Raw genomic sequence first — 21,230 nt, 5'->3', positions numbered from 1 at the left:
GACAGCCATTTTACACCTGACTCTGACCAACAGGGAGGAATTGGTTGCAAACGTGAAGGTGATTCTAAGGAAAGGAAGGAGTGAGAGCAGCAGAATAAGAACAATGGACTTCAAAAAAGCCAATTAAGGTAAGAGAACTGGTAAGGAAGGTCCAATGGGAAGAGAATCTATGGGATAAAGAAGTTCAGGAGAGCCGGCAGTTTCTCAAGGAGACAATACTAAAGGCACATCTGCAAATTATCCCAATACAAAGGAAAGATAAGAAGAACAGTAAAAGGCTAATGTGGCTCCATCAGGAGTTCGTTAACGACCTGAAAGTCAAAAAAGAATCCTACAAAAACTGGAAACATGGATGAATTGCAAAGGAGGAAGAGAACAGCACAAGCATGTAGGGACAAAATCAGAAAGACAAAGAGACAAAATAAGTTACACCTGCAAAAGACATAAAAGGTAAGAAGAAGAGCTTCTTTAAATACATTAGGAGCAAGAGCAAGAAAAAGGAAAGTGTAGATCCTCTACTTAGCAGGGAAGGAAAGCTAATAACTAATGACATGAAGACAGCTCAGATACCCCAGCTCCTGTTTTAGTTAGGGGTATATAGTACAGGTCATGGGCAGGTCACAGGCTGAATTGTTGTTTACTGCCCGTGACCTGTCCATGACTTTTACTAAAAATACTCGTGACTAAACTGTAGCCTTAACTATGATCCTCAAATCTTTCAGAGTCACTGTTTCCAGGGATAGAGTCCCCCATCCTGTAAGTAACAGCTCTGAAGACTGTTATCAGGTTTGCCCTCAGTCTTCTTTTCTCCAGACTAAACATGCCTAGTTGCTGTAACCTTTCCTCATAGGTCAGGTTTTCTAAACCTTTTATCCTATATTTTGTTCCTAGATGTATATATTTATATTTAGTTGCACTAAAACGCATATTGTTTGCTTGTGCCCACTTTACCAAGTGATCCCAATCATCACTGACCAGTTCTCTTCAATATTTACCACTCCTCTATTTTTTGTGTCATTCGCATAACAACTAAACCTGTCTTCCCATCAGAACGAGGAATATGGCGGCTTTTCTCCCTTCCTATTACGTGCAGCAATTCATACTCCTCCTTCCAAACACTATCTGCTCTCATACAGGAAGAGGGAATGCTCTTAGGGTTCAAGATAAGCCTCTCCAAGACAGAGATCTTACCAATTAATTGAAAGAGAAACCTGAATTTCCAGTAATCTTCAGGCTTGGTAAACCACAAGAGGTACTAATTTCACCCTGTGAATGAAACCTCCCCTAGGATGCTTGACTAGAGCACTAACTACCTACCGTTAAAACATGCAGTGAATCACTATTAGCAAAGCTTGGTGACCATGAATTATTCCCAAGGTTGTTATGTACACCACAAGGGTGACCATGGAAATATAACGAAAGGGAGGAGAGAAGGCGCAGGATCATCCTTAGCTGGAACCACTCCGTGAACCGAAACAACAACCAGCACTCTCCTAAAGCACATTGTGGAAGTTCACACCTGCTTCTGCAATCACCATCAGTCTCCTGACTGCTTAACTGGACAAGAAAATTTTCCAGTGACTCTTGGTTGAACTCTCAGGAAGAGCATTGCTCTATATTCTCAGCCAGTTACCACCAGAAGGACTTTGAGAAAAACCACAGTGGACATTTTCCACAACAAGGGGCTCTACAGAGAGGCTTCCCTAAGCGATTCAAGGTGCTTTGGGTGGGACCTGGCAGACTCATGACACCACTGTCGTGTCAGCAGAAATCTGGCTCGATCTAATTACAAACCAAGCACACCAGCGGATTCTGGGCTTTTTGTGTTTTCCTCACAGCATGGCAGGTTTTTCGCGTTGAACGAGGTGTGCCTGTTTATGTTTGAGGGATGAATGCGCGTGTGACATGAACAACACAGGATGTGTTTTCTGTTCTGTTTCAAAACCCTTCTGAGAGTTCTGCTTGTTTATTTGCTTTGCCGCTGAATTTCTCAGTGGGTTTGTGTTGTTGGGTTTGTGTTTGGCTGGTTTTTGATTGGTGAAAAACACAAAAAGCCCCACCTTCCCTGGACTGGGTGGAACACTCTTACAGGAGCGGGTGGGTTAGATTCTGTGGCTTGCACTGTGCAGGAGGTCAGACTAGATGATCATAATGGTCCCTTCTGACCTTGAAGTCTAAAAGCGGCACTGGTGTACTCGGGGCTTTTTCCGAGTCATACATTTACAAGGTTTATGAAGGATGATAACGAATGTGCAACAATTCTGAGTTGTCTCTGGAAAGGTGGCAGATGACAAGGGTTTGGAACGTAAGCTATTGCTTTACTTGCAATTACTCTCTTGTATTAAGAATTGCGTTCAGTTTATCCCTCTACTTTGGGATCTCCCAGTGAAAACCAGCATAACAACAAACAGAAAATATCACACTAAATCCAGGTATATTCTTCAGCAAATTCTGTTTGATGTCTAGATGAACACTGGGCAGCCTGGAAGGAGTGGTTTGTGAAAATGAAAAAATATAGTGCTTGGTCTGCACCTGAAAATAGGAAACAGGCTCAGGATAATTTCATTGATGGGGTTCAAGCAGATGGAAGCCGGGAATGAAGAAATAAGAATACCTTTGCACTGATACATTGCGGGTTCATTTGATCTGAGACATACAGAGTCCCTTTCACCTGCCACCCCAGCTAGTACAAAAACGAACAGCAGTCAATTAGCTCCCCCTGGAGGGAGTTGTGCTTCCAATCAAAAGGCACCATCCTCCTTCTGCAGTCTCCAAAGAGATTATTTAGGGGACACTGTCAGTGCTTCCTAAGGCTGAGCCCCGACACCTCATAGACCCAGCACCTCTGGGTTTGCCATGTCAGTCATGAAAGTAAATTGCTTGAGCCCTGGCACATCTTTCACTACAAATTAAGCACCGGTCAGTGTCATACTCCTCTGGGCTCTCCCACGCAGCCTCCTCTCCTGGGGATGTCAGAGACAGCCCCACTCATGTGCCCAAATCCAGGTGTGTTTATCCGGACCTGTCTGCAATGGCTGGAGCACCCAGCACGCCCAGCCGCACAGAGCGCGAAACACGAGAGTTACTTACTATGTGCCGTGAGAGCCTGCCCGGCAGAGGCACCGGCCCGTCTCAAAGTGGCATTCCCCGTTGAAGCAGTCGCTGCACACAAAGGCACAATTCTCGCCGTATGTCCCGTTGCGACACTTGGTTTCACACCTAGGAAAGGGCCAAGAGGAGCAGGTCACAGGGCGGGCACCGGAGGAGAGCACGCCCTGGGAGCTGGCATAGCCATGCTGGCAGGGTCAGGCAGCCTGGTGCAGTTGCTGGACTCTCCAGACAAACACATTGGAGTGCTGCAAAGCCACTGCCCTTGCGTGGTCCCTCCCTGTCCCGAGTACAGGGGCTGTGCGGACGGAGTCACCAGGAGCCTTTAGCCAGTAGAAGGACTGAGCTTAGCTGTGGGGGGCGGCTAGGCCATTTTCCACCTCAGCCAGTTGACCCTTGGCTCCATGCAGGGAGTGCCGGGCTCAGGGTCACGTATTGCTCACAATGTTTGTGAGGTATGTGGGCAGCACAAGGAAATGTTCTGCTGCCTCTCTCCACATGCTGGGCTCTGTCTAGGCCTCCTGGGAAAGCAGCAGCGTATGTCAACCCCAGCTCACAGTGCTGCCCGCGCAACACGCTAGCCGGGATTCAAAGCACAAGGCCACCGCAAACGCTCTGAGAGCTCCACATTGTGAATGCAGGTGCCATGATCGCTGGTGGAACCCGTGGCCATTGGGGGAGGCAGCTTTAGTGCTGGCCTGGCACTCTTACTACGGGATTACAGCCTGTCTGGTAGGTGAAGCTGTGATTGCAGCAGAGAGGCACCTCTCGAGACCACACAGCACAGACAGGAGTTGGCAGAGCCTTCAACACCATCCTGGGACACTCTCCTTCTCTTCACCTCACTAACCATGCTCTGCCTGAGATACCTTTCCCCACCATTCCCTGCCCATGCTGTGCTCTGAGACTGGCCCCCAGGGACGTCCCCCCAGCCACTACCCACATTATGCCCCAGGACTTCCCCACGGGTCACTGCCCATGCTCCGCTCTGAGACTGGCTGCTGGCTGGAGCCCAGGCACAGCCATAAATTCCTCCGCAGAGAATGCAGAGCAGGAGCTGCTTGGATGGCACTTTCTGCCAGGATTAGAGGTGGGACAGGATATCCTGCCAACCTGACGAGACAGTGACCCATCCGGTTAGACGACAGCCCAGCAAAACACGACTCGTCTTCCTGCTAACGATCCTCCTATTTGCTGGGCTTACAAACCCCCAGTGAATTCCAGAACTGACTACATGGAGTGGAAAGAAAGGGTCTGTATGAGCATCCCCACGGAGCTGCCCACACAGACCACCTGCTCCAGCGTAGCAGCAAGCACTGGGCACATTTCAGTGCACTGGGACAGGGAATGACTTGACGGAGCTGGGGTCCCTGGGGTGAGCAGTGCCCTGAAGCAGCCAGAGCCGTCAGAGCTGGGAAGAGCTCACCATAGCCTCTGCAATGCATGGCAAGAGGCCACAGCTCTGTCCTCTGCCAGCAGCTTCTGGGCATCGAGGAGGGTGCTGCCATTCTCTCTCTTGGTCCGTCAGAGGTGCTAGGGCCCTGTTTCCCTGCAAGCTGGATTAGGCCAGGCCTCAGAGAATGAGGAACACCCAGTGGGCAACAGGTTTGGTTTTTCTGATGTGTTTCCATTGTACTGGGCTCAGATGATGCATCCTGTGCTCCCCCAGGGCGACACGCTTCTCCCTGGGGTGCTGCATCCCACAGGCTTACACACAGCAACAAAGGTGCAAGGTGGGGGCTTTCAGGTACTGAGGGAAACATTTTGCAGTTCCTGACCTTAGAGGAAGCAGGCTGGGGCCAGAATGCTCTGACTGGCCAGGACAATGTCAGTCTGTGACTGACCAGAGCTTCCAGCAGGGCGGCTCCATGGCAGGACTGGGGCATGTTGACCGAGCGCTACACAAAGCACCAGCATGTTGATGCCCCAGGAGGAGGGGAGAGCCAATCCCGGAAGAAGGCTTTAAATGGCGTTCAGAGGAAGGCAGCATTGTCTAGTGGCTAAGGCAAAGATTAGGAGTCAGGGGACCACATATCTAAAGCAGGTAGTGCCACAGCCGTCCTGTGTAGCCTTAGTCGCTTTGGCCAGTTGAAGAAAAACAGGAGCGTGCAGCCTGATTGCGCACAAAGCAGCCTCCACTCACCTGTCTCCAATCCAGCCGGGATTGCAGTGCGAGCATTTGCCATTGATGTGGTTGCAGGTGTGGCCATCTTTGCACAGGGGGCAGATTTTCTCACAGCCGTCTCCGTAGAAGCCTGAGGAGCAGGCCTGATCGCACTTGGTGCCATTCCAGCCAGCTTCACACGCCAGGCAGCGGCCGTCTGCAATAGTGCAGGGCTGCAGCCCTTTGCACTGCCCACACCTACAGATGCCAACAGGGAGCACAACCCAGAACGTGAGCAATCATTTGAACATCCCCCGCACTAGTCTCGTGTGCCTGGGGCTCATCCCTCCCTCCCACCCCATCATGGGCAGGACCAAGCCGTGACTGCGCAAGGCAGGTGAAACAGGGACCGTCCTCAACTTGCAAGAACACCGGGCGGGCAGGGCCCGGTGCAGCATGGGGGCCTGAACCTGCCCAAAGCCCTGCACACTTACCGCCTCCTGCAGCCTTGTCCGTAGAAGCCCGCTGGGCAGGGCTCCCGGCAGTACTTGCCCCGATATCCCGGCTCACAGGTGCAGGTACCATCCACCTGGTTACACTTCCCCTTGTAGCACTGACAGTAGCGGTCGCAGCGTGGGCCAAACATTCGCTCCCGGCACTGGCAGCGCCCGGTGAACTGCTCACACGGCGAGTTGTTGCAGACGCACTGGTTGTTGCAGCCCCGACCCCACCAGCCGGGCTGGCAGAGGCACGTCCCTGTCTGCTGGTCGCACTGGGAGTTGAGGCTGCAGTAGCAAGAGCTGGAGCACTGGGGACCCCACCAGTTGGGCTCACAGGTGCACTTGCCCGTCTTCTGGTCACATTTGCCGTGCTTGCAGAGACAGGCGTTCTCACACTTGGGCCCCCAGCGATTGGGGTTGCACGTGCACTGGCCCGTGACGTCCTCGCACTGGCCATTGGGGTGGCAGCTGCACATTTCCTTGCAGTCTGGACCCCAGAACTGGCGGGGACATTCTGCAAAACAAGCAACACACCAGGACTTACTGAGCAGCCACCGAGCCCAAGAGGAGGGTGCAGGGGTCCCTGGGTCGGTCACCAGGCCCCTCCTGCCATCATCCTGTCAGCTTACATACCAGCTGTAGCTCCTTAGAGGACTGCACCTCCAAACCCAAGTTTCAAGGCGCCTCACCCAGCATACTCATCTGCTGACTGTAGGTCTGAATAGCCCTGGTTCAGCCCCAAGAGCAGTGCAGGGCCCTTGCACGACAGTCAGCAACAGCAGCCGAGCATCATTTGCACGCTCGCTTCTCCAGCACATCGTGCATGGGCTCTGTATCTGCACATTGCTCTGCCCTGGCAGGGGAAGCAACCCAGCAGGCCCCGTGGGAGTCTATAGTGCCCGCTGCCTGTGCTGCTGCTCTTGCTGCCACCGACCATGAGATTCCGAGACGAGGCGGCCAGGGAGACAAGAACGCAGTAGCCGTGCCAGCATCTCTAGCCGTCTCAGTTTGGAAACAATGTCAGCTTCCAACCGAAGAGACAGCCGAGCAATTTCCAGCAGAACCCCCTAAAGCACCCTGTAACACGCAGGCCTGGCCAGGCCCCAGGGAAAGGGGCTGGGAGCCAGCACTGATGCAGCTTCCAGAGGCAACAATTCCAAGAGCCGCCTGGCTGAGCTCAGGACAGGCAAAGCCTGGCTTCTCCCTCCCCTCCTCTCATGGCTTTCCCACTGCAAAGTGCCTCTTCTCCTTGGTAGAAGTTTGTTCCTATTTAGGTGAACGTGTCTGTTCTGTTGCATGACTTCCGTCCTTATCCTTACCTGCTTCACCCTGCACACGTAGCTTTGTAACAAAAGCAACTTCTGGTCAATCAATCAAACACACCTTCCCTTGTGACTGACCCGGAGTCTGATACCCAGCTGCTCAGAGGTGGGGAGGAGGCCTCCTGCCTAGACAAGGAGGCAGCAGAATCTGGGTAGGCTCAGGGAGAGAGGTCTGGTGTGTTTGCCATTCCTTAGCTACAGGGGCTGGCCACTGCTTAATTTGTAATTAAAGAGGTGCTGGGACTCAAGCAATTTTTTTACTTTCATAACTGATGTGGCAACCCCAGCGGTGCCGGAGCTCTGAACTGCCAAGCCCAGCGGTGCCGGGGTTCTGAACTGCCAAGCCCAGGGACACCGGGGCTCTGAACTGCCATGCCCAGGGACACCGGGGCTCTGAATTGCCAAGCCCAGCGGTGCCGGGGCTCTGAACTGCCATGCCCAGGGACACCGGGGCTCTGAACTGCCAAGCCCAGCGGTGCCGGGGCTCTGAACTGCCATGCCCAGCGACACCGGGGCTCTGAATTGCCAAGCCCAGCGGTGCCGGGGCTCTGAACTGCCATGCCCAGGGACACCGGGGCTCTGAACTGCCAAGCCCAGTGGTGCCGGGGCTCTGAACTGCCATGCCCAGGGACACCGGGGCTCTGAACTGCCATGCCCAGGGACACTGGGGCTCTGAACTGCCAAGCCCAGCGGTGCCGGGGCTCTGAACTGCCAAGCCCAGCGGTATTGGGGCTCTGAACTGCCAAGCACTGGAGCTGTCACCAGGAGCGAGTGAGCAGAGGCTGGTTATGAGACATGTGGACTTTTCCGCTGGTTCAGGGTTTTGATTCACACATAACTCCACCTCTCCCCCAGGAAGCAATAAATGAACCCTTCAGTGACTGGCCCCTCCAGGCTCTTTATAATGCAAGGCTCTGGGACTGAGACTTCCCCAACACACCTTGCGAGGTTCCAGCCCAAGCCTGAATGTCTACACAGCAATTTTACGGCCCCACAGCCTGACCCTCACAAGCCCAAGTCAACTGACCCGGGCCAGCCCCAGATGTTTAACTGCGGGACCCTTAATGGGAGCAGACTTTAGCCTATGCAGTCCGAACACGGTTAACAATGCTACTGATGATGCCTAATCCAGAACAGACTCCAGCTGCCTCTTCTCTGGCCTGGGCTGGGCTGGGCTGGGCTGGCTCCACAGGGATAACTGGAGTAAGGAGGAATCAAAGCCTGTTTACGTCAGTGGCATGAGCAGACTGACTGCAAATCCAGCAGAAGCTGATCTGCGGAGTAAGACGGGACCATTAGTCACTCTCCTGGCCACACTAAATGAACAAAAAGATTTCGGCCCCAACCATTCCCCTAGAATTGCCGGGCATCTTGCTGCAGGCTGTGAGACTCTGCACTTTGCTAAGCCCTGGCAGCAGGTAAATGAAATGAGGATCTCAAGAGGCTGTGGGGGCCAATGGTGTCAGCTAACGCCTCATTCTCTTGCTCTCTCCGGGGTATGGACAAAGAAAGAGAGAAGCTTGTCGTTATTCAGCAGCCAGCGGAACGTCTCAGTTTGCTTTCCCAGAAATCCCCCTTGTGGCTTGAAACTTTCCATTCCTGGTGCCAGCCTGAAGGAGACGGGGGGCAGGGAATTTGGGGGAAAGCCTGCACCACTTCTGCCTGCGAGGAATACGTTGCTGCTGCTCTGTCGCTCGCTTAGAGAGCGCTGTCAGTTTCAAAGAGTTTGGGTGATTTGCATTCTGTACCCAGTGCCTCGCTGGGTGGCTGGGGGAGGCGAGCCTGCTGTGTGAAGTGTCAGATTGGTTTGGGGAAAAATACAGCTCTGAAGCTTTGCAAAACACTGCGGTGAGCCTGCACCCTGGGAAGCGGCCCCACCGGAGCGGGAACAAGGATTTTGAAAGGGGAAAGTTTTGTCCAACTGCTACTTCTAGCCCTGCCACCCCTTACGCCCACAACTCCTGGGATGGGTTTGTAGGGGTGATCACTCCTGGGCACTTGGACCCAAACTGACTCCCTGGAGGGCTCCAGCCTTGTGCTTGTAACTCAGTGAAACATGTATAAGCAAGCAGCTGGAGCAGCATGTTGTCACCCACACACCAGCGTGGCCCTCGTAGGACCCTGCTCCATGCTTCTCTTTAGAAGATGCAATCCAGCTAGAACATGTCAGCTTCCAGGCAAGGAGCAAAGAGAACAATTTGCAGCAGAGACTCCCTAACAGCAGCCTGTAATGCCCAAGCCTGGGCAGGTCCCAAGCAAAGGGGGCAGCGGGCATCTATCCCAAGTGCAATTTCTAAAGGAAAGAGCACAACATGCCAAGGGGCCAATACCACATCAAACTCTTAGAGGGCGTGTGCAGCGGGATGAGTTAACCCTGCGCTCCCTGGCTGCTTTTATCATCAATACTGCAGAAGCAGAGCTTTGGCACTCACTGACTTTACTGCGTATGCACCAACCCGAGCTCGGCAGGGCTGTGTCACTCAGCTACGGGATGGTGCCAGGACCGAGGTAAGAGCTGCTGAGGCCAGCTCCAACAGACGCCCGATACTCACTGGTGTCACAGTTGGCCCCAAAGTATCCATGGCGGCAGCGGCACTCGCTGGGTCTCACGCACAGCTCGTTCTCCTTGCAGGTGAAATTCCCCTCGCACACGGCTGCCAAGAGACAGGGAGAGACGTGATACAGTGACGGGGCAGGGAAAGGCAAAGCCGGGGCTTGGCACTCTCCGCTAGAGAAGGGAAGGGAGGAAGTCCTCCGGCAGTTTGGGAGAGTCGGCACTAGGCAGCACCACCACTCTCCTCCCCAGCTCCCCTTAGGAAGCCAGTGGCACCAGGGCAAGTCCCCAGGTGGAGATGGGATCCTGGATGGAGCCAGGAGGCAGTGGCAGAACAGCAACTGGTGCCTCAGTGCTCTGCGGACTGCTGCCTTCTGGCCACCTGATAAGGTGCTTTGGGTGGAAGATCAAGGACACCAGGGTGGGAGAAGGCAAGAATCCAGTCTGGGGTGGTCAGGGTGACCAGATGTCCCAATTTTATAGGGACAGTCCCGATATTTGGGGCTTTTTCTTATATAGGCATTTATGACCCCCCCCCACACGCTGTCCCGATTGTTCATACTTGCTGTCTGGTCACCCTCGGTGTGGTGCTGGTCTAAGAGAAGGGGGCTGCTCCCCCTTAGCCTCTTCTTGCCCTGGAGTCGGGCAACGGCAGTCTCACAGGACTCTGGGTGCCACACTAAACCCTGCAGCGAGGGCTTAGCTGGCAAAAGCAGGTGCCATGACACTCTGGGATCTAGCAGGAGCTCTGCCTGGGAAGTGGAGGGGGAGAGGCCTAGCTGACAGGGAGGCCCTGCCCTGCGTCTGGGCGAGCGACAGGCCAAGGGTGCTGCAAGAGGGAAGGATGGAAGTCACCTGCAAAACTCTGGATGGAACATGGCAGCTACAGGTAGAAAGGGCCAATCCTGTTACAAACCTAAATGAACACAGTCATCAAAAGAGGCATCAGCCGGCCATCTTCAGGAGGTGAGGGGATGCCAGCCTCCAGGCCCTGGGAATGCCAGGCAGCCTCTGGCAGACACAGCTAAGACAGTGCCTGGCAGCACAGTGCCAGCTGACTCGGCCAGGTTGGCACCCCCCGGAGCATCGCAGGGCGAGGAGGGGAAGGGTGCCTGTCTCCTTTGTCACAGGTGCTGACCTCCAGGAGGTATCACATCTCATGGAGCTTTGGTTGCCCCGGCAACAGCACACCACACAGATTTGGCTGGGGCATGACACAGGAGGCAGAGTGTGGGTCAGATACCTCTCCTCAGCCACCTGGGTCCAGCAAAGCCAGCAAGGGTTAGCAAAAGGCTCTCCATGTCCTCTACTGGAGACAACTCCCTGCCAGCGCGGGCTCTGACCCTTCTGCTCCTCCTCCGTCCTGGCAGCCAGCAGCAGTGCGTGGAGGGGCGCCCAACAAGGAGGCAATGGCGCTGCCCGGGGCTAGCCCGAGGCTGAGGAGAGCTCCGGCTGGGGAAAGCACAGGTATCCTGTCCAGTGCTCGATGCTGTGCCTGGCTCCTGTTCTCCCAAGGTGGCCTGGCTGGAGCTCTGCCTGCCCTGACCAGCATCCCTGCAGTGTTCCACCCACAGGGGTAGAACCTCACTGGCCCCGGAGCAGCTGACCCACACTCAGAAAGGGGCAGCATGACTCCATGGTGCTCTCTAGTCTGGGTGAGTCTTCGCTAGGCACCTCCGCCCTTCCTCCTGCATGGGAACCGGGCTGCATCGATCCCTGCAGTGGTCACCTCCAGGCTGCATTACTGTCGCACACTGTGCATTGGGCTGAGTATGGGCGAAATGCAAGCGCTGCAGCCTGAACACAGGGTAGCAGCCCGTCAGTGGGCCAGGCTGCTGTGAGCACTTCTCCCTTGGGCTCAGTTCCTTCCACTGGTTCCCAGTCCACAGCCTGTAAAGCCAGGTTCCAGCTACCTCAGCAACCACATCTGCACCCATGACCAACAGCTATGCACAACACAGCGCACAAGCCCCAGCCGCAGCCCACGAGAGCTGTAGGTGAAGTGTTGTCAGTCACCAGCAGAGCCTCCTCACCCAGGGAAGGGAGAAGAGCAGAGGACTCTATACAGTCCATCTTACCTGGGAAACTCCCAGATGCTGTGGTGATGACATTGAAAGCCCTCAAAGAGAAAGCTAGATTAGATAAACCAGACTAGTGGTGAGAACAGGCCTAGGGCTGGATTGCCTTCCTGATTGACTCCGACTGCTGTGAGACCTTGAAAGAGGCTTCCAGATGGAGACACTAAGAAGTTAATGAGTCCCCCACCTCATGAAGCATTTTGAGAGTGTCAGTAAAAGTCACGAAACAAAGTATCACAATTAGCATTAAATGCAAACCTCGAGATATTGGTTTGTTATATTGTTACCTCCGTATATGCAGGAGATGCAAAGGGGCTCTCTTAATTTTCCTGCAGGAACCGTAACCTCTGAATTCCCTGGAGTCATGTGATACATGCTCAGCCTGGATGTTGCATTCGAGCGAGGCTGTGCACAGAACACACATAGGCAGGAAGCCTTTCCTCCAGCACTAACAACGCAGCAGCTGAGCAGCGCAGAGCAATACCACACAACAGGAAGTCAGGGATACTGGGGCCAGCTGGAACTGCGGGAAGTTTTACAGGAATCCAAAAATAGCCTCCCAAAGTTTCACAGCCGCGCTCTGGGAATGCAGATTCCAAGAACTCTCAATCCCCACACACTCACTCTTGCAGAACTGAACTCGACAAAGCCCTCTAGACTGAGACGCTGAAAGCCGAGCATCAGCCCCCAGGGAAGCTTTGAACCACAGACAATAGCCGATTGATTGTAACAGTACCTTCCGATGACCCGACCCTGGAGCAGCCCTGGCTAGAGCTCTCCTGGCAGAAACGAAGAGCGCGTCGTGGAATACCCACTATTATCCTGCCATATCTAGGACGTGCCTTAGGTTACGGCCTTGCTTTCCACAGGGGACTTCAGTGAGTGTCCACAACAGAGCCCCAAATTCCCATTACTTGCTTCTTCCACTCACTGCAGACATGCTCAGGCCGAACGTCAGGCACTGGAGCTGTAGCAACGTTCACTGAAGCACTTCATGTTCCACACATGGGGCCTCTCTTTTCTTTCCAGCCCCGTATCTCGGTACCCCCTCCTTCACTTCTCTTCCTCTTCCCTCCCTCAGAAATGAGGCCTCTCAGGGAGCTACATCATCTCTCCACGGGGGCTGGGCAGTACACTCTGAAACCCATCAATCTACTCCCATGACTATCCAAACACAGGCCGATACAGAGCTGTGGGAGGAATCTGAGGGGCAGAAAGGGCTGTTCCCAAGGGCTGCACAGAGCATAAATGGCCAGCCCAGAAGCTGAGTTTCATTCTCCTGCCAAGGCCCAAATGAGGAACCTGGTGTGTGACAAGGGCCCAAAATGAGGAACACTTCAAAATGATTCATGCAGGACAAACTGCTGTGGGCTTCTTCCCCTGAGCGCACATGGCTCTCTTGGCTCGGCTGAACAGCTGTCAGCAGTAAGAGCGAGGAGACCCCAAATCTGGGTGGACGGGCAGGGACTAGTGCTCGGACCCACCTCTCACAGAAGAAGCCAGACACTGCTTGTGGAACTGACATCTGCACTTTGCTGTCTCCCGGAGTCAGCTGGCACCATGCTGGGAAGGGACGTCAGCTGTGACTAGCTGTCTGAGGGGAGCCCAGCTCCAATCCATCGGCTGCAATGCCACTTTACCAAGTGAACAGGAGTTTTGGGATATGCCCACTGCCCTGGGTGCTCTTGGTGTCCTGCAGACATCCACTGTTTCGCTGCTGGTCCCTTTCTTGCCCCTAGGGCTAGTTCTGATCAAGGAAGGAAAGGTGGGACCCTCCCAGAGGAAACCCCTGGACACAGAGCTCTGAGCAAGGCAGGCTCTGAGGGAGCCACGCTCAGATACAAGGGGGCTGAGAACACCCTTCAGGGATGGGAGGACAGGTGGCTCTGAGGAAGGAGGAAGAAGCAGTGTCTAAAGAAGGGATGCTGCTGCTTACCTATCAAACACTCGTCTCCTTGTTGTCGCCATCCTGGGCAGCACACAGACCCAGAGAAGCTGCACAAAGGAAAACACAAAGGTCCGGTTACAATTCTCATGTGCCTCGGTCCCTCTGCCAAAGGCTTCCACTTCCTCTGGAGAGAGTTCGCTCTTCTGCATGATGGGCCACAGCTCTGAGATAGCCACCCCACCCCAAGGGCTTGAAGTGAGTCAGGAAGGCCCAGGCCTCCACTATACCCAGCAGGCAGGCCTGTTGGAGAGGAAGGCAAATATCTGCAGCCAGCGGCTGCAAGTCCTGGCCGACACAGGGGCTGGGGCACTCACTCATGGTCTGCTCTGCTCCCCCCACCCCTTGGAGAATACTTTGGGGCAAATCTCCTTCTCCTCGAGGGTTGTCCAATGCAGGGTGCTGACGGCTACAATGCAAACCAAACAAAAGAATGCAGCTGCAGGGAGTCTCAGAGCCTGAGTCAACTGACGTGAGCTCACCTTATGGGGCTAAAAAGATCAGTGTGGACACATTCCTGCTTGAGCTGGGGCCCAGGCTCCGAGACTCTCCCCAGGTTTCAGACCCCAGGCTCCAGCCCAAGCGGGAATGGCTGCACTGCTAATTTTAGCCCCACAGCACAATCCCAGCGAACCCGCATCATAGAACCACAGGGACCCAGGGCTGCCCAGAGGATTCAGGGGGCCTGGGGCAAAGCAATTTTGGGGGCCCCTTCCATAAAAAAAAAGTTGCAATATTATAGAATACTATATTCCCGTGGGGGCCCCTGCAGGGCCCAGGGCAAATTGCCCCACTTGCCCCCCCCCCCCGGGCAGCCCTGAAGGGACCACAAAGGTCATCTAGTCTAACATCCTACCAAGATGCAGGATTTGTTGGGTCTAAACCATACAAGACAGATGGCGCCAGTCTCCTTTCGAAATCTCCAGCAAAAGAGCTTCCACACCCTCCCTCGAGTCAGTTGGCCTGGGCTCTGTGACTTGCTCCACAGAGTTTTTCTTTGCAGTGTAGATGTATTGTATGAGGCTGGTCGGAGGATAAGCAAGGGATGATGCTTTCAGTATGCCACCACCACTCACAGCCATATCTCAGTCTCATCTGCCCCAGCTGGTGCAGAGGAACAAACCACCATGTGTCTACATGAGACGGGGTCTGCTGGCGTGTGAGTAAAGGGCCAATCCAGACATGCCTGAAGTGATGCTAGGTTGGGGGAAGAAGCAGGAGCAGCTGGAGAGGATACCAGCAACAGAGGGGCCACCGTCTTGACAGGAAAAGTTTGTCATCCACATTTCCCATTTGCAAATGGAGTTACCATGATGGTTTCATTTCTTCAAAAAAATCTCCATTTTGAAAACTGTTCAATGGAAACTTCAGAAGAAACAAAGAGTCCTGTGGCACCTTATAGACTAACAGAGCATGAGCTTTCGTGGGTGAATACCCACTTCATCCGATGCATGCACGAAAGCTCATGCTCCAATACGTCTGTTAGTCTACAAGGTGCTACAAGACTCTTTGCTGCTTTTACCGATCCAGACTAACACGGCTCCCCCTCTGATTCTTCAGAAGAAACGCCACCTGATGCCTGGCCTAATGAAATGGGGAGGAGGGGGGGAGGCTTCCCATTTTTCTGCATGGCCTGTTTTGATTGGCTAACTCGGTCACATGCTTTCTAAACAAAAACATCTCATTTTCAGCATCCCCCTTTTGAAAACGAAATACATTTTTTCTACAAAAAGTTGCACAATAATGAAAAATTGGAGCTTGGTGGAACACACGGAGCCCAAACGCCTTCACCTCACCCAGATCCATAGAATCCTTCAACTTCTTGACCAGCTCCAGTCAGCCAGCAGGGAGGGGAGAGGGTCTGTTACACAGGTCTGAAGCTAGAGTCATGGCAGAGACCAGCTGCAGTGGCGAGAGCACTCTGGGTATGTCTACACTATAGTAACACACCTGCAGCTGACTTGGGCTCACGGCGCTTGGGCTGCGGAACTATAACTTTGCAGTATTGAGGTTGGGGCTCGGGCTGGAGCCCAGGCTCTGAGACCCTCCCCACCTTGCAGGGTCTCAGAGTCTGGGATCCAGCCTGAACCAACTGTGTTCACTGCAATTTGATAGCCCCACAGGCCAAGCCCTGCAAGCCCAAGTCAGCTGACCTGTGCCAGCCGTGGGTGTTTTACTGCAATGTAGACATGCCCTCTGAGTCTATACCTAGCGAGAGGGGTCAGTCATTTTCTGTTAGACCATCAGACAGCGAGCCAGGCCTTCGTTACCGAGATGAGACTGGACTAAACTCAGCTCCTGCTGTGGCCCAAACGTCACTTGCAGTTCCCACTTGCTGTTACAGAAACTGCCCCAGGAACGTTGAACTCTCACTGCTTCAAGCCTATGTACAAGTGGGAACTGCGAGCAGCTAGAAGGGAGCAGCTGAGCCAGCCAGCCATTCTGCCTGGCCCTTGTCTCCCAGAACTTCCCCATTCCAGTCGGCCGTTTCCTCCCTCTCCAAACTTGGCATCTAGAAGCTGAACAAGCAGCTTCTGCAATGGTCCTAGCTCAGCTTCCTGGAGTCAGGCCATTTCAAAGCAGCTCAGCTGCTCTTCTAAGCGCTAGACTGGAGCAGCCGGAGGTTCCCCTTCTGAGACTCACAGGGCAGTTGCTCATCGGTTGCTCTCTCAGGCAAAGTTCTGTTCTGCGGACCATGTGCGAGACATCTCCTGTCACACATATTTGACAGCATTGTCATAGCTCTCATTCCCTGTGCGTGTTTGTGTGTGAAAGAGAGACAGTTGGAGATTGTCAGTGACGGAGACTCTACCACGACCCTTGGTGAATTTTTCCAGTGGCTGATTACTCTCTCTGTTAAAAATGTAAACTTTCTTTCCAGGCTGAATTTGTTTCGTTTTAGCTTCCTGATATTGGCTCGTGTTATACCTTGCTCTGCTAGGTAGAAGAACCCATTATTAAATATCCGTTCCCCATGTAGGTACTTATAGATGGTGATCAAATCACCCCTTAACCTTCTCTTTGTTAAGCTAAACAGATTGAGCTCCTTGAGTCTGTCACCATAAGGCAGGTTTTCTAATCCTTTAATCATTCCCATGACTCTCCTCTAAACTCTCTGCAATTTTTTCAGCCTCCTTCTTAAACTGTGGACACCAGAACTGAACACAGGATTCCAGCAGTGGTTGCATCAGTGCCAAACACAGTGGCAAAATAACCTCTTCACTCATATTGGAGATTTCCTTGCTTGTGCATCCCGGTATTACATTAGCCCTTTTGGTCACAGCATCACACTGGGAGCTCATGTTCAGCTGATTATCTGCCACGAGCCCCAAATCTTTTTCAGAGTCACTGCTTCGCAGGATAGAGTCCCCAATCCTGTAAGTACAGCCTACAGTCTTAGTTCCTAGATGTATACAGTTACATGTAGGCATATTGTTTCCTTGCACCTAGCTTAGGAAGTGACCCAGACCACTCTGTATCAGTGACCTGTCCTCTTCATTTTTTACCCCAAATGTTGTGTCATTTGCAAACTTCATCAGTAATTATGTTGTCTTCTTCCAGGACACTCATAAAAAAAGTTAAATAGCATAGGGCCAAGAACCGATTGCTGCGGGACCCCACTAGAAACAGACCTATCCGATGATGATTCCCCATTTACAATTACATTTTGAGACCTGTCAATTAGCCTGATTTTAATCAATTTAATGTGTGCTATGCTCATTTTATATCTTTCTAGTTTTTTTAATCAAAATGTCATGTGGTACCAAGTCAAATGTCTTACAGAAGTCTAAGTATATTAAGTCAACACTATTACCTTTATCAACCAAACTTGTAATCTCGTTAAAAAGAGATACCAAGATAGTGACAAGATATATTTTCCATAAACTCATGTTGATTGGCAATAATTATATTACCCTCCTTGAAATCTTTATTAATTGAGTCCTGCAACAGCCCCTCCATTATCTTATCAACATCAGACCAACAGGCCTATAATACTTGGGTCATCCTATGACCATTTTAAACAATGGCACAACTGAGCTTTCTTCCAGTCTTCTGGAACTTCTCTGGTGCTTCCAGACTTAGTGAAAATCAACGTTAACGGTTGAGTGAGCTCCTCAGCCAGCTGTTTTAAAACTCTTGGATGCAAGTTAACTGGACCTACTGATCTGAAAAGTTTAATTTTAGTAGCTGCTGTTTAACATACTCCTGAGACATTTGTGGAACAGAGTGTTATCTTATGGTAGGATTACATCATCTGTTTTTTCCCCAAATACAGAACAGAAATATTTAATGGACACTTCTGCTTTTAATTGATGATTCTGCCATTTCCATCTAGTAATGGACCAATATCATTTCAGGATTCTTTTTATTCCTAATATACTTTAAAAATTCCTTCTTATTGTCCTTAACTCTGTTGGCCGTAATTTCTCTGTGTGTCCATTTGCCTCCCTTATCAATTTTCTACAATTCAAGTTTCTGATCTAAAGTCACAAAAAACTTCTGATGTTTATTCACTATTCTCAACTTTTCCATTCTTCCATTTGTTTACACACACACACACACACACACACACACACACACACACACACACACACACACACACACACACACACACACACACACACACTTGCCTAGCACCTCCCCTCCTAATCAGGCCATTTTTTAACTAATATGGCCTTCTTCCTCGAGTGTGGCTCTTGGGCATCTAGTAAAGTGATCTTAAACAATTCCCAAACATCATTCATGTTTTTTTGATTAAATTCTTCCTCTCATCTGATCTGGCTTATAATTGTTTTCAGCTTTGTGAAATTGGCTCTTTTAAAGCCCAAGTATATACATCATTGATCTAGACTTTATTCTGTTTGCACATTAAAAATGTGCTCAAGTCATTATCACTTATAGCTAAGCTACCATTAATTTTTAGTTGTGATCAGTTCCTCTTTATCCATCAAGACAAGGTCTAATATAGAGTTCCTCCATGTTGGATGCAGCACTTTTTTCATGCACAGCTGCATGCAGCTGAGGGGAAGGTCAGACCTTAAGTGTCAGAGAGAAGCTCCCAAATGCAGAACAGAAGTATGTTGCTGTGATGATTTACAGCCAGCTGAGAAGTGTCTCCCCTCTTCCCCCTAGTTTGGAGGTGGGAAGAAGCACAGTCTCTAATGGCACCAGGAGCCTCTCTAGAGCTGGTCTGAAAATTTTTCTCACAGGAAATACTTTTAAATGCTTTTTTTTCTAAGTTCTCCATGAATAATTTTTCATTTTTTTCAACAGAAACACAAAACAAAATATTTTCAGCTTCCAAAACCCCCAAACGTTACCAGAAATGGAACATTTTTACCAAAACAAACAAACAAAATCTGTTTCCAGGTTTTTTTTTTCAGTTAAAACATTTTGAGATGAAAATATCAAATCAGTTCTAAGACTGTCTCTTTCAAATGCAGCAACTAAACCACCAGACCCTCTGTCGTCCTCACACACACAGCACACCAGTGCAGGGCCTGGAGCGAGCTCCAGGAAACGCTGCATCCCTTATGGCCAGCAGAGGAATTTCTCCAGCTCACACCAAAACGTCAGACCCTGGACAGCTTGTTTTAATTCAGCTCAAAGGCCCCTTCTGGGCTGGATCTGTAGCAGTTTACACTCACAGGTAGTGAAGAATAAGCCAGCTCCAGCCTAACATCAGTTCTCTATAGCTCATCATTAAAGTTGCATGGACTTTACTTATCAGATTCGACTCCCTGGTGCCAGCATCTCCACAGCAGCAGCAGGAATCTGATGTGACCTGTGTCAGCTTCACTCCTGCTCCAATTGTCGAAGCACCATGTGCAGCAGAATCCGAGGCACGTTCTCAAGCCTCCATTGCTGCTGGAGGAGTTAATTGTGGGATGGGCAGGACAGTGGCAGAAGTAGACACACAGGAACACAGACATTGCCAGACAGGGGCAGACAGTGTCCCGTCTAGCCCAGTGGCCTGTCTCTGACAGATGCCAGTACCAGCTGCTTTAGAGGAAAGGGCAATAAACCCCTAGTGGACAATACTGGCCATAGGGGAACTTGATGGATGTTGCACTACCAATATTAATGTTAATCTGCTTTTGATTCCTGCTCAGCTCTCAGCCTTAGCAGTATCATGTAGTGGTGAGTTCCAATGGCCAATAATGCACTGTGTAAGAGAGTGTTTAGTTATCAGTGTTAAATTTGTTGCCTTTCAATTTCACTAGACATGCCTTTGTCTGGATTTGCTATTTCAAGGTCTTTCATTATCTCATTTACCTCTAATATGAGCCCTCTTATTCATCTCCTTTCTAACTAAGCAGTCACAATCACTTCTGTCACTCCCTTAGGGTTCTACCCTGCCACCCATCACTGTAGAATCTAAAAATAAATAGCAACAGTGAAGAATCGAGTGGACTTCATGGGGTTTCTGGCTCTTCCTCCTTTTCAGGATCAAACAGTCTCTGCTTGCAGCAGGGTAGTTGTTTTTCACTCTCCTTTCATACAGAAGTCTCTCCCAGCCTCTGATCATGTTTATCATCCATTTCTGGACACGTGCTACATAGCTGTAGTGCTTCTAGTGCAGTATAGGCCTAAGGCACCTCTCTCCCCCCATTCATTGTACAGGAGATCAGGCTTTGTGAATCATAGTGTGCTCCTGTGATGTGATTTTCTAGGTACCTAAAAGTTAGGCACTGTCATGCTGCACCTAAGTTCCTGGGTCACTCAAGGCCCTAAGTAACGCCATCATTTTTGCAAATCTATTACCCTAATAGATTAGTGAGGCAGGATTTTCCTTTGCAGAAACTGTTCAGATTAATCCTTGTTGTATCATGGTCATGCAGATGTTTTGTAATTCTACTTTAAGTTATCATTTGAGCCCGTTTTCCTGGTCCTGAAGTAAGGCTAACTGATGTGGACAAATTTGACCCTCCACTACTATAGGGAAGCAGATGTAGCCATAACCAGGAGGTTACTCCTGGCAGTGAGGAGAATGCAGGAGTCTCATGGGAGTGTGTGCAGAAGAGAAGGTGAAAAGTTTTCTATAACTTGGATTGCCAAACCAGGTTGTGTAGGGGCTCAATCATATAGGTCACCCCACTTGGCTAGTGCAAGAGTGCTCCCTGTTGGACATATTAGCATTGTGATCAGTCCACTTTTCAATATTCCAAATGACCGGATCCCCATCACGACCCCAGGCAGGCACTGCCCCAGTCTGAGAAGTGGATTATCCTGAGAGTCAGACTAAATTTACTCTTCCATCCCATTTCTTCTCATTATTCCCCCTTCTATTTGGAAAACAATACCCCCTCGATGGTGTTTAACTTGCTGCACACAGTCACTCCAGCTGTCTCCCTCCCATGGAGGATTTGAGGTTTGGGATTAATTTCCACCACCCTCCCCGCTCCCAATTATTTGCTGCATTTCCCCAAAATTCATCTAGTTTTGTTATAATGAAAATTGGACTCTAAGGCTAGTACAAAACTAGAGCTTGCTCCTACCACAGTAGAATCACCCACTTCAAAGACAATACTCCAGAAAACCCCAGTGATTGGAGAAGCTCTAATCCTGAGGAGCAGATGAAGGAACATTTTATAGTTATGTGGTGCCTGCTACCTCAT

The 21,230-nt window shown here is 51.1% G+C and overlaps 1 protein-coding gene across 3 annotated transcripts in view; it reads right to left on the bottom strand.

Annotated features, from left to right (window-relative positions):
- SCARF2 (scavenger receptor class F member 2) overlaps positions 1-21,230 on the bottom strand; it is a 96,043-nt gene that overhangs the window by 63,180 nt on the left and 11,633 nt on the right. Inside the window, exons 2-6 of one of the 3 annotated variants that reach the window (XM_050923708.1) lie at positions 13,603-13,661; positions 9,587-9,688; positions 5,707-6,226; positions 5,252-5,470; positions 3,091-3,219 (exon numbers count right to left, since the gene is read on the bottom strand). In XM_050923708.1, coding sequence (XP_050779665.1) covers positions 3,091-3,219; positions 5,252-5,470; positions 5,707-6,226; positions 9,587-9,688; positions 13,603-13,661 — 1,029 coding nt within the window. Of the gene's footprint in view, positions 1-3,090; positions 3,220-5,251; positions 5,471-5,706; positions 6,227-9,586; positions 9,689-12,597; positions 12,679-13,602; positions 13,662-21,230 lie in introns of those variants that run through there. The other 2 variants (XM_050923710.1, XM_050923709.1) reach the window with 2 other exon arrangements.

Source organism: Gopherus flavomarginatus, chromosome 15, assembly GCF_025201925.1.
Source record: "Gopherus flavomarginatus isolate rGopFla2 chromosome 15, rGopFla2.mat.asm, whole genome shotgun sequence".
Taxonomy (NCBI): Eukaryota; Metazoa; Chordata; order Testudines; family Testudinidae; genus Gopherus; species Gopherus flavomarginatus.
This window is presented reverse-complemented; position numbering and strand designations above follow the sequence as displayed.